Here is a 13,511-nt window from a genome sequence, read left to right as displayed (position 1 = left end):
TTGTTAGTGTAAGCAATACTGCATTTGTGGGGAAAAAATCATCCAACAGGACAATCGGATCTGCTGTAATGGAGCTGTTCTATTACCCTTAGAGTTTACAGTCCTGGTGAAGTGGAATGGCTAACGAAAACACTGTACAGTCAGGCAGATGATAACTCTATTTCTTGTTTTAGATATGTAGCTATATCAAATCTCTGCCTTTAGGCTTTGTGCAAAACAATAAGGTTAAGTGCCCTTTATCTTTGTGCCCACCCTTTAAGCATGGAGAGGTTTCCCTTTAGTACTTACTGGATTGGAGGGGCCTAGATAGGGGAGTTGTTGGGGAACATCTAAGAAAAATGTAGTTAGCAGTTTTGAGTGGGTTCTCCTCTTCAGAGGGAGAAACCCAGTCTAGTTCAAAGGGCCTCAAGCCTAACTGTTGGAATAGAAAGCTTGATGTACAAAACTAAGGTCGGCCATACATGGTTCGAATCTCGGCCAGTCTAGCAGGAACCATTAATGGGCAGGTTGACTGTACCATGTTGATTGATCAACTTGGGTAAAACCAGCATACTGGATTCTGTTGCGATTATCGCAAGCGGCTGCTATAGCCGCAAGCCATAATCACTGTCTTCTCCCAGTGGGGACGGCTTCCCCCACTCAACCCCACCCCCCATACCAGGATAAGATAATGGCATGGCAGGAGGGACTCTTGTATAAACAGGAAAGAACTTTGCTCTGTGTATGACCAGCTTAAATGTGCAAGTGAGTACCCCATCCCCCGTTCACCCTGGAGTGGGATTGTTATTTTATCTGAAACCCTCCATGGGATTATTTACCAAGAGTATGGGCTAAGTATTTACCGCTGAAGTACCAATTGTGTGGAATATTACATTGTTATCAATTATACGAACTGTTCTTTTATCTTAGTATTGAGGTGTTTCAAAAGTCATGCCTCATTGTGGTGGTGTAAGTCCCATGCAAGTAGAGTAAAGGTGTTACACACAAGGCCTTAGGCAAGCTGAGTCATAGGGAAGCACGAGTCAATATAAGGAACTGAAGAAATAACTTTAGACACAGCCTAGCTCTCAGATCAGGAGCAAGCTGTGGCCTGGAGATGGTAGTTCTGGGGTCATTAATTTAAAAAAAAACTAAAAAAATTAATAATTATCTCCCCTGTTAAAGTTTACCTATAAAGCAGAGAAGCTGATCTAGGAAATGATAGCATGATATTACAGGTTATACAGTGTGCAAATGTGTGAATCATAAAAGGCAACGCTTCGTTTTTGAAATTCTAGTTAAATTCCTTTAAAGGTGTGCTAGTAGATGTTTCACCTAATTTACTGCTGTTTTTAATATCATTAAAAAAGACAAGTGCGTATATACAGGCTGTATATGAATGCATTCACTGATTGATGCTTTATTTCTGCAGATTTGTAGATGGCATTGAGACTGACTGTAGTTCACCTACTACGCAGACATTTGATTTTAATACCAAACAGCTCAGCCAAGAAAACTCACCCAGATGTTCCAGCTCAGGTAAGATTTAAGCTGAAATGCATGCTCTGTACAACTTAGACTCAAGACTTTTCAAATTTTGGTTTTAAAAGTTGCACTTACAAAAATGTAAAGATTATAAGAATACAAAAAGGCCAATCAGGTCTAGTATGAGTTTTATGGGAGAAACCGAAAACAAAAACAAGACAAAAAGTGTTGAGTCCCCCCAAAAAACCCTTTTATGAGTATGCAGCCTGTCAGGCCAGGAAAAGGGGGTTAAGCCTGGACGGTTTCAGAATGGAGGTGCTCACTAAGCTGCATGCTCAAGTAGGGGTCTGGTATGGATTTTATTTTGCATGGGGTTCCTCGTTAAAGCTGTTGTAAAGTCATAAGGTTTTTTTTATCTCAATGCATTCTATACATTAGGATAAACTGCTTTCTGTGTGCAGCAGCCCCCCTAATACTTACCTGAGCCCTAACTAGATCCAGCGATGTTGCAGGGGTGTCTCAGTTGCCCGGGACTCCCCTCCTCATTGGCTGAAACAGCAGCGCGACGCAATTGGCTCCTGCTGCTGTCAATCAGTCAGTCATCCAGTGAGGAGAGAAAGGGGACAGGGACGGGCCGCGGCTCCTCTTGGGCACTCCTGGCCCCTTCCTCCTGTTGAGTGCCCCCCCCAGCAAGCAGCTTACTATGGGAGCAGCTGAGCCAAGCAGGACCCGAGAAGAGGAGGATCCGGGCGGCTCTGTGCAAAACCAATGCACAGAGCAGGTAAGTATAACGTGTTTGTTATTTATAACTTAAAAAAAAAAAGAGAGACTTTAGTATCATTTTAAGTCCCATACCAGGTATCAAATTTTGGGGGGGCTCCACACCTTTTTTTTTGCTGTGTGGGGGTCCCTTATGACCCTCATCATGGATAAGGGTCTTTTATGTATTTTTAGGGGAACTCAATGCATTTTTTTTGTGGGTGTCCCCAGTAACATTTATATCAGACCCCCAAGTAAGATAAGGGTCTAGTATAGATGAAGGCACTCCCTGGCTGCTTATTTACAAATTGAAGTATTGGGCTGGGAGCGCTGTCATTTGCCAGCAATTTAAACAGCTGCAGTAGGTGATATACATCTTACACCACTGCTCCTCGCCAAAGGAATGTTTTTCTTTTTTTCTGCTTTATTATATGTTCCCCAGGGCAGTGCTCCCATGCCACTTGTTTGACTGTCCTTTGCTTATTAGCTTAGAAAATGGCCATTATTGTTTTCTAACATTCGGCTTCAATTGACTTCAAAGGGTTTCAGATTTGGCACCTAAATTTTACATTTTCCTATTAGGATTTCTGTCTGAAGTTGAACAAATACCAGAAAGGCAATCTATATGTTGGCTACTTCCATAAACAAATACTGCATCTGTGTGTAATATGTCCACACAACTAAAAAATACCCTTTAGAGGCAAATATGAATAAAATTGCTACAGCTACTCCATGGTTTTGGCGTCATTTTTAACCAGGCTACGTAAAAAGAAGAGAATAAAAAAGAGCAAATACATTCAGGATTCTAAGGCACACAAAACTCTGAAGTACTTCCAAGAACATTACTTGGTGTGCAATGTGTATGGTGGAAGCTATCATACTATATATTTTTCTTACAGAAAATGTGGAAACCAGGAAGAGTATTGTGAAACTGAATCAGGAGGTGAGGATCTTTTTTGTAGTAATTGTTTAGACATAAATAGTTAGAACTAAATGGAGAGAGTGCATTGTATTAGCAATCCGTAATACTTGATCATGGTCAACACACCACTCTGAAACCATATATGAAGCAGTTCCATGCAAAAAGAGCGCTCCTACTATGAAAACCTAATATGTGTAAACCATAACAAACTCATATATATACACACAAAATATCAAAGTTCAGAAATCAATAGAAGTCAAAATCAAAATCAATTAAAGTCCACCATAATTAAAGTGCTGAAGTGCCAAATGCTGTAAAACAAAATAGGTGCAGGCCATGTGCCCACTCACTCACCAGCTGCCATAGACTCCCATAACAGAAGTCATGTGCTGGGATTAGTAGTCATTAGTGATGTCGCGAACATAAAATTTAATGTTCGCGAACGGCGAATGCGAACTTCCGCAAATGTTCCCGAACCGGCGAACCGGGCGAACCGCCATAGACTTCAATAGGCAGGCGATTTCAAAACCCACAGGGACTCTTTCTGGCAACAATAGTGATGGAAAAGTTGTTTCAAGGGGACTAACGCCTGGACTGTTGGCATGCCGGAGGGGGATCCATGGCAAAACTCCCATGGAAAATTACGTAGTTGACGCAGAGTCGGGTTTTAATCCATAAAGGGCATAAATCACCTAACATTCCTAAATTGTTTGGAATAACATGCTTTAAAACATCCAGTGTGTGTATACGATCAGGTATGATGTTGTATCGATCAGGTAGTGTAAGGGTTATGCCCGCTTCACAGTGACAGACCAAACTCTGACAGACCAAACTCCCCGTTTAACGCACCGCAAACAGTCCAGAACCGACCAAAATGGGACAGGAACTGGGTTTTAAGGGTTAGGGTTATGGCTTAGGGTTTAACATTAAGGTTAGGGTCAGACCTAGGGCTAGGGTTAGAGTTAGGGTTAGAATTAGGGTTAGGGCTAGGGTTATTTTTAGTGCTACGGGTTAGAGGGTTAGGGTTAGAGGGTTAGGGGTAGGGTTAGAATTTAGGGTTAGGGATTTAGGGTTAGGGGGTTAGGGTTAGATAGAGTTTGTTTTAAGGTTGGATAGGGTTTGGGGTTAGGGTTAGAGTTTAGGTTAAAAGTTAGGGTTAAGGGATAGTGTTAGGGTTATGGCTTAGGGTGAGGGTTAGGGTCAGGTCTAGAGCTAGGGTTAGAGTTAGGATTAACATTAGGGTTAGGGCTATGGTTTCGGCTAGGGTTAGGGTTTTTTTAGTGCTAGGTTTAGAGGGTTAGGGTTAGAATTAGGGCTAGGGTTATTTTTAGGGCTAGGGTTAGGGTTAAGGTTAGATACTTAGGGTTAGAGCGTTAGGATTAGGGTTAGGTTTAGGGTAATGGTTATGGTTCGAGGGTTAGGGTTATGGTTAGAGGCAGACTTGTATAAAGTACTCGAAATTTCTACTTGAGTAAAAGTACAAGTGCTCGATCAAAAAATTACTTGAGTAGAAGTGGAAGTGCTCGCAGAAAAAGTTACTTAAGTAGAAGTACTAAAGTATTCAACATTTTTTTTACTTAAGTATTGCAGGTAGTTTTTTCAAAAAATTTGCTACTTAAGTACTAAAAGTAAAAAGTACCAGTAGTTATTAAAAAAAAATTCTACTCAAGTACTGAAAGTAGAAGTACAAGTACTGTGTTATGTAGTTATTAAAGAAAGAAGTCAAAAGTATGAACATCATATTGTTTTTATTATTTCAAATGATTTATTCAAATGATTAACCTGTGTTTGTTAGTAGTTTCTTGATGCACTTTAAGCGCTGTAGCACCATTTATTTGTTTGTTTCATATTTTCTTTTTATTGGAAAGATTTGGTATAGCAGCTTTTATTATACACAGCCTTTATTTTCGTATGCGCTGATTTACAAATGACATTATACACATTTTTTTGAGCTTTATGCAACCTGCCATCTACTGTTCTGGCAGTGGTAATTTTTTTAAAAGTAACGAGTAACTATGCAGCACAAAAAAAAAATACTTGAGTAGAAGTATCGAAATCATCGAAAAAATGTAGTGAAGTAAAAGTAGAAGTAGGAGAAAAAAATTCTACTCTAGGAAAGTACAGATACCGCATTTCGGTACTTAAGTACAGTACTTAAGTAGTTCTACTTCGTTGCTATACATCTCTGGTTAGAGGGTTAGGGCTTAGGGATAGATACTTATGGTTAGAGTTAGATACTTACGGTTAGCGATAGGGTTAGATACTTAGGGTTAGGGTTAGAGTGTTAGGATTAGGGTTAGGGTTAGAGGGTTAGGGTGTTACAGTTAGGTTTATGGTTATAGTTAGAGGGTTAGGGTTAGGATTAGGGTTACAGTGAGATACTTAGGGTTAGAGTTAGGCTTAGGGTTAGAGCGTTAGGATGAGGGTTAGGGTAAGGGTTAGTGTTAGGGTTAAACGGTTAGGGTTATGGTTAGAGGGTTAGGTTTAGTGTTAGGGGATAGGGTTAGGGTTACGGGGAGATACTTAGGGTTAGAGTTAGTAACCCTACCCCTACGCCTCTAACCCTAAGCACTAAAAATAACCCTACCCCTAATTCTAATTTTTTTTTCTGGTTCTGGACATGCTACAGAGCTGAAACTTCACAGGTACACTTTTAGACCCCCCAGACAATAAATCCAAATACATTTTTTTTTTTTTTAATTTTTCCAATAATTGTCTCTCTATCAAAAATGACAATTTTTAAGAACTTTTTTTGTGTGATTTAGTGTCTGGGGGTCTAAAAAGTGTACCTGTGAAGTTTCAGCTCTGTAGCATGTCCAGAACCAGAAAAAAATAATTTTTCAGTAGAGCAGGGATGGTGGGAACCCTCCTCTTACAACTATATGATCTTTTTTTTCTGGTTCTGGACATGCTACAGAGCTGAAACTTCACAGGTACACTTTTTAGACCCCCCAGACACTAAATCACACAAAAAAAGTTCTTAAAAATTGTCATTTTTGATAGAGAGCCAATTATTGAAAAAAATAAAAAATAAATAAAAATAAAAAAAATTAAAAATTTCTTTGGATTTAGCGTCTGGGGGGTCTAAAAAGTGAAGTTTCAGCTCTGTAGCATGTCTGGAACCAGAAAAAAATTACAAATTAGGGTTAGGACTAGGGTTAGGGGGTTAAGTTTAAGGTTAGAGTTAGGATTAGGGCTAGGGTTAGGTTTAGTGTTATTTTTATGGCTAGGCTTAGAGGGTTAGGGTTAAGGTTAGAGGGTTAGGTTTAGGGGATAGGGTTAGGGTTACGGTGAGATACTTAGGGTTAGAGTTAGTAACCCTACCCCTACCCCTCTAACCCTAAGCACTAAAAAAAACCCGAACCCTAATTCAAATTTTTTTTCTGGTTCTGGAAATGCTACAAAGCTGAAACTTCACAGGTACACTTTTTAGACCCCCCCCCCCCCCCAGACACTAATCCAAAAAAAGTCATGCCTGCCTCCAAAAATGCCTGATAAATATATAGAAAAAAAATAAAATAAAAGCAGACTGATGTACCAGCCCTAAAAAGGGCTTTTTGGGGTGCTGTCAGGATGCTGTCCTTACAGCAGGAGTGGACACAGAACACTGGCCTAGCTAATGATTTCCATATCAATTTAGCAGCAACAGCAGCCCTCTCCCTGCTCTAACTAACTCTGCAGCTTCAGAATGAATCTAAGATGGATGCTGTCCTTGCTTTTTTTATAGGAGGTGGGAGGGTCTGGGAGGGAGGGTATGCTGATTGGCTGGAATGTGCCTGCTGACTGTGAGGTACAGGGTCAAAATTTGCCTCAATGATGAAGTATAGGGGGCGGACCGAACATCGCATATGTTCGCCCGCCGAGGCGAACGCGAAAATGCGAAGTTCGCCGGGAACTGTTCGCCGGCGAACAGTTCGGGACATCTCTAGTAGTCATCCAACGGAGCTCCTTCTTTGTGGATGTGGATTCCCTTCATGTACAGTATAATGCCAGAAAAGAGGAGGAATATATAGCGCAATTTCGTTTATTAAAATGATACTAAAACAAAGTATTGCACTCAGTTTTATACAAGGTAAAGCAAGCATAAAAACCGGAAAGTGCAAGTATGCCACCACTTGCGGTCAACTGACGTGTTTCGTCCCTCTCACAGGATGGTATCAGCCTGTACGATATGATACACCGTTACAATAGCCTTTGATAACATCCTTTTTACACACACATTATATATATATATATGATTTAAGGCACTACACCTTTTAAAAGGAACAGCAACCTCACATATAATACTCACTATTTCACGTAGTTTTATTAACACATCCATTAGCGCGAGTATATATACACGTATATATATATATATATATATATATATATATATATACATACACATACGCAGTATTTATTCACAGTTCCATGCAAAAAGCGTGCGTGTGTAGGTAAAGCATACTTGAGTGATTTTGTGGTATGATGTGTTGTATGTAAAATAAGTAATCCAACTGTCGTTTACATAAAAATGATACACCTTTTGATCAAATACTTAAAGCAGTTCTTAAAAAAAAAATGTATATATGCAGCTTACCAATCCATAAATGTGGTGGTTGCATTTACTTTATATTTTTTTCACCTGGTGATTTAGCCAGTAATGCATCTCCTGTCTTAAGGTATATTCACCCTACTACAGGAGCAACATAGACACCTTTAGACATTAGCATTGTCAATCATAGTAGAGGGTAGTGTTAGCACTAGCAGATTTATATGGACTTGACTAACAAATTAAAGCTGATCTACCACCTCTAATGTCCCTTTAAATAGTTTAAGAATAGTTTTAGAACACATTTTAGAACTATTTATTGCACTGATGGGTGCTATTGCCATTCACAGAAAGCTGTGTATTGTATGATTGAACACAAATTCTCAGAGTCAGAGATTGTGACGTCTTCTGCCTGCCCCTCTGCCTCACCCAGTCAGAGGAAGCTTTGTATTCATTGATATGATACAAAGCTTCATGTGCAGTAAATAGTTTGTTTGTGTCAGCTTGGCCCAAACAAACTATTGAAAAGGATATTAAACATGGAGATCAATTTCACAACTGAGCTTTTTAAATAGTTTGCAGCAACCTTTTTTTTTCATTTTGGGAAAAATATTTTACCTAAATAAAAGCTCATTGTTAAAAAGTATGCCTCGACACACTAACTGCCACTTTTGCTAGACAGCTTAGTCTTTTACAGGAAGTTGAAAACTAACAGACTTACTGGCATAGTCAACAGGTGGAAATAAAGGGGAAAATCCAATAAGGGGAAATAAATTCAGCCACTGCATCTAAACATTGTTGAACTGCAATAAATTATTTGTTTTGTTTTTGAGTGTATTAACCACCTTAGAACAACACATAGAAAGAATTGGTATCTTATGCTCTGTGCATGGTGTTTTTGGCATTAAACTGACATGTTTTCTATGTTTTACCTTTTACAAAAACAAGCTCTCTATGGTTGATCTAGGTAAATAGAGAGCACAGCATCATTGTACCCCACTCCCACCTTCTAACAGGGTTATGAGGGAACTCAAGGCCAGAGAAACCGGTTTCTCTTAGGCACTGACCCCTCTGGATGCCCTCCTAAGATCACTGAAAACAATGCTATACTAGAATGTGGATTTTATGGTGTTGATCACAACTTTTACAATTCCACAGTAGGTATTCTCTGTTGCAACATGTATTTTAATGATTCTGTATGTAATTAACTTTATTTTTTCACCCTCAGATGACTGCCCTTTCTCAACAAGTTACCCAGCTGAGTAAGGATCTGAATGAGATGCTGCAGCTTATGAGGCCTGTACTACTCAACCAGAACTTTATAACATCTCCCTCAGCAGGTCTCCTCACCCCTAGCCTCAATAACACCTACAGTAACAGCAGTGGTTTTTGTAGTGGGCAGCAGTCCCAAGTTACCATTCCAAGCCTTGTTGGATCATCTTGTCCTGGTCAGACAAGGGTAGATGAAGCACAATCTAACAAAACATGGATGGAGGCCTTACCCCAGCCGCCTCAGGCTGTCCAGCCAGAGAATTTGTGCAGACAGAACGTTCATCCTGCACTTTCTCTGGATTCATTCCTTAGACATTCATGTCCCCACCACAGACAGCTTAGGAGCAGTGGTCCTCTGACTGTGAACCAGTCTCTGTCCCCATGTCATGGCCATTTCCCTCAAACACAAATGAACCATGTGAGCCAGGTATCCCATAGCAATTCATCCCCAGTAATGGCTGTTCACCAAACATCTAACAAGCAGAATGAAGTACAGAAGATCAGCCCCAGCTTCACATCCAGGAGATCATTATGTAGTCCTCAAGATGCTGACCCAGTGAAGGATCGAGTGGTTGACCTTTTGGGATTGATGTCAAGAGACTATAGCGAGACATCTCCTGCTGCTTTGGAGCTGGTCCGTAGTTCATCTGGAGAATCCCAAGGAGATATCATCAGGTTTATAGATGATGAGGGTACCAATGTGTAGGCGGGAAAAGCCATGGTGAAGCCAAAGCACTGACCGTGGAGAGGTTTACCAAAATGTACTTCTCCAAGGCTTGACCAAGCTACTGTAGGAGAAAACTATCTTGATGACAACAGAATGTCTAAATACTGCCAGTTTTTTTTCTCATTGCCACAATGCTGCTAATTAGGCAATGAGAGACACAATCATATAATTTCAAAATCATTTTTTTTTCTTGCAAAAATTATACTTTATACGAGAAAAAAATAAACCATTTAGAGTGAGGGTAAATTGGGCTGATACTATTTACAGCCAAATTATTTCTCAACTTCAGACAACAGACTTGCTAAATTTGAGAAACGTTACAAACTAGTTTATAGAGCTTGCTAACTAAAGACTCAAAGTACACAAAAGTTAAGGGGAACAAAGGTGTGATTTTTCAGAAGATTTATGGCATGGAATTATTGTTTCTTATAGCATGATATTAATTTAAACAACTGTTAGGACACAGAATACAAGTTTGAGCCAAATATTTTAAAAGGGAACATTTCTGGATGGTTTAAACTTTTTTTCTCTCTTTTTTTGAGTAAACAAAGGACCTTATTTTTCTATATTTGCTACTTGAAGGTTTATACTAAACTTTTTTTGTTTTCTTTGTCATTCCAAAGCAGAGAAATTTATTTAAGCCCTTTTATTGCTAGAGGGGACATATAAGCACATTCTTCTGCTGTGTTGCTGGGCCCTCTGGCAGGGAAATACGTACAAAAAAGGGAACAAATTAAAAGTGCATGCTGTGCAACGCATGGAGCATTTTCTGGGAGGAGATGTATCTGAGCAACTGGAAGAATCTATTTATTTTGCTTTAATAAAGATAATATATTAAACACAAACTTTCTTGTTAATATTTGACAATTATAAATTAAAAAAAAAAAGTTATTCCATTAAATATGTAACATCTTACACAGAGAGGGATTGTCGTGTTTTCATGTTTGAGTGAAACATCTGTACAACAGCTTAACAGTTGTAGTATTTACACTGCTATTTGATGATGCAGTTGTGCACCGTGTTTATATAGCGTCAACAAATGCAGCAGTTATGAAGTACTACTCAAAGTAGTTCTAGTAATTTCAAATATGCTGTTAAAAAGAAAAATCTGTGGTTCAGTCTGCCTTTACATACTTTACAATGTATGTAATGCCAAATCTTATTTTTTATTTTTTGCTATCGTCTTGGATGGGTTTTTTGTTTCTCTGTGTCCCATTAGGGAGATTTCCTTTGACTTTCTGTCCCAGAGACAAAGCAGGAAGTAAAAGAAAATCTCTCACGCGTGAGGAAATATCTCCTCTTAGTTGTCAGCAGAATACATTTTCAAATCGGAGATTTGTGACTGCTAGGACAAATATAGTGGGTGAGTTTCCCCAGTAGGGACACAAGCAGCAATAAAATGGACACAAATTCTAACTTTTGCTCTATACAAATCTAAAATTATGGGTTTTATATACGAAATATAAAAGTAGGCCCATCCCAAACTGATATTTTGGTTTTAGATATATGCTGATGGATGTGTCTGACACTGGCTTTCTGAGGGGTTGATTTATTAAAGACAAATATGCTGTTTGCAACGGAAATTACCTTTAGATTAATGAATGTGATTAAAATTCACTTTGCAAAGAATACCCATTAATGTGAAATGAAAATATCTCTACACCTGAAATTGGCATCAGAAAATGGACATTACCTGGTAGAATTTAACAAATGTGTAAACAGAAGACCAAATGGCAGACTCACAATTTGGGAAACAGATGTTTTATGCTAAAAAAACAAGTGTGCCTTAAGAGGGAAGAAAACAACCCAACATAAACACAAATGGTGTCTTGTCTAATCCACCTAGCAGTAATGGAGTGGGAGGCAGCAAGGCCGACAGAGAGGCAGTAGCTGAGAGGTAGACTCTCACAGTGCATACCACATCAAGACAGTGGGGAGAAGATTCTTTGGGATGTTTTGGAGCAGGACATAAAGAGGGAAGGGCGATGTCCTGGTTGAGATGAAAAGAGGAAAATCATCTTTGAGAGACAAAAGGCTTTAGGCCTCAGGACAACCTTGTCTTTGTGTAACACCATAGAAGACTCTCTATGGGATTAAAGCAGGCCATCAGTGAGAACACAAAAGTGTTTTAAGGAGGAAGCAATCCCCCCAGGCACATTGTATTCTGACAGCAGGACCCTTTGCTGTCAGAATACACTGATCATCGGCTGCTGCCCCAGAATAACAAACATTTTCTAACATTTCTGATCAACTTCTGAGAAACATAGTTGCCCACACCTGGGTCAAACTCTGTCCAGTCCCTGCTGAAGAGGCTAAATATGATCCATCTATGACCAGCTTAAGGCTGCTAACTTATAGACCCTCCCCGTATAGGTATTAGCAAGGAGAAAGGCAACCTTGCGAGTAAGGTCAGTCGAAGGGATATCTTGAGGAGCAGACAAGGGAGAACTGATCCCAGAGTCACCAGAGCATCCAAGTAAAAGAACAAGGCACCCTAAACCTGTTTTTGAATCATGTTGACAGAAGATCCATGTTAGGCATGCGCAAAGGGTTTGGAACACTTCTGCATGAAGAGCCTATTCCTCTGGATACGGATGCTAATGACTGTGAAAGTCCACATTCCAATCTTTCAATAAATAAAACTTTCCAATTTACCAATTTTCCAGATATGGATGGTGGACAAGCCTGGAATCCTACTCCCTAGCTCCCTCATCACCTTCTCCCATGCTCGCCTCCAGGACTTATCCAGAGCCTTTCCGTAATTCTGGAACCTCCTACCTCAATCTGTTTGGTTATCCATACTCTGTCGGCCTTTAGGCAATCTCTATAAACTCATCTCTTCAGGAAAGTCTATCCCATTTCTACGCAACAATTGAAATAGTACTTTTTCCAACTCCTCCCCACGCAGTTACTGCCTTTTGTTTCACTTGTCCTTTTTCAAAGTGTATGTTTTTATGATCAAGTCCCTCCTAACCTTCTTGTCTTGAATTGTACTGTAACCGTACTGTCTCCCTTAATACTGTAAAGTCCTTTGCAAACTGTTGGCACTATATAAATATTATATAATAAAAAACATAATAATTCCTACTGTTGTACAGGGAATTGCAAGAGGCTGACACCAAGCTAAATTCAGGTACTGCTGACATTAAAAAAAATGTATAAATGAATACAGAACATTAGTTTGTGTTTTATATTTGCCTGGGGTTGAACTTTAAGGAGCTAGATGATGATTCATCTCACCAACACCTATCTGCACTGACATATCAGTTTTGGGTTTGTTGACCTTTAAACATAACAGTGTAATCAATTTTACCCTCGTGTTTTTTTTTTTCTCTAGATCCAGTTTCAGGTTCACATAGAAAATGCATACTATTATGCATTGTAAGTATTAAGGATCCTTACCAAGGGCCCTCTTAAATTGACATGGAGTTGAGTAGATTCTTGAGTCCTAAGTCCAAAAACAATTTCACACATCCAAGAAAATAGTTGCAGCGGAGTTGCAGTTTGCTAAAACTGGGCACACAATAAGACATCAGATTAAGAGCTGTCTTTACAAAGAATAGTATTAAGTAGACTTAGAAATCGCCCCTAAGTCCAAATGCTTTGTTGCCTCCTTCAAAATGTACGTTAATGCACATCCTCTGTAGAGCTAAGAGGTTCACAGGATACACAGTAATGTGAAGAAATCAGACTTATTTAATAAATATTCTCTTTAAAGGTGTAAAGTCTGGCAAGCTGCCAAGCTCATTTCGATTTTAATTACACCATTCCATGTAGGATATTTGCATAGAGTGAAAGCAACATAACCCATTTAAATCCCTTACAACAGTCTTTGTTGC

At 39.3% G+C, this 13,511-nt stretch overlaps 1 protein-coding gene across 1 annotated transcript in view; it reads left to right on the top strand.

Annotated features, from left to right (window-relative positions):
• The window catches only part of LOC309559184 (voltage-gated delayed rectifier potassium channel KCNH8-like), a 785,056-nt gene extending 774,561 nt beyond the window's left edge, over window positions 1–10,495 (top strand). The window contains exons 13-15 of the mRNA XM_082262383.1: window positions 1,412–1,518; window positions 3,123–3,166; window positions 8,902–10,495. Of these exons, the coding sequence (XP_082118509.1) occupies window positions 1,412–1,518; window positions 3,123–3,166; window positions 8,902–9,651 (901 nt within the window). The 3' untranslated portion in view covers window positions 9,652–10,495. The remainder of the gene's footprint in view (window positions 1–1,411; window positions 1,519–3,122; window positions 3,167–8,901) is intronic.
• Window positions 10,496–13,511: the final 3,016 nt, after the last annotated feature.

The sequence above is a fragment of the Pelophylax lessonae genome, assembly GCF_965119305.1.
Source record: "Pelophylax lessonae genome assembly, chromosome: 6".
NCBI lineage: Eukaryota > Metazoa > Chordata > Amphibia > Anura > Ranidae > Pelophylax > Pelophylax lessonae.
Note: the sequence above shows the minus strand (reverse complement) of the source record. Positions and strands in the feature narration are given on the sequence as shown.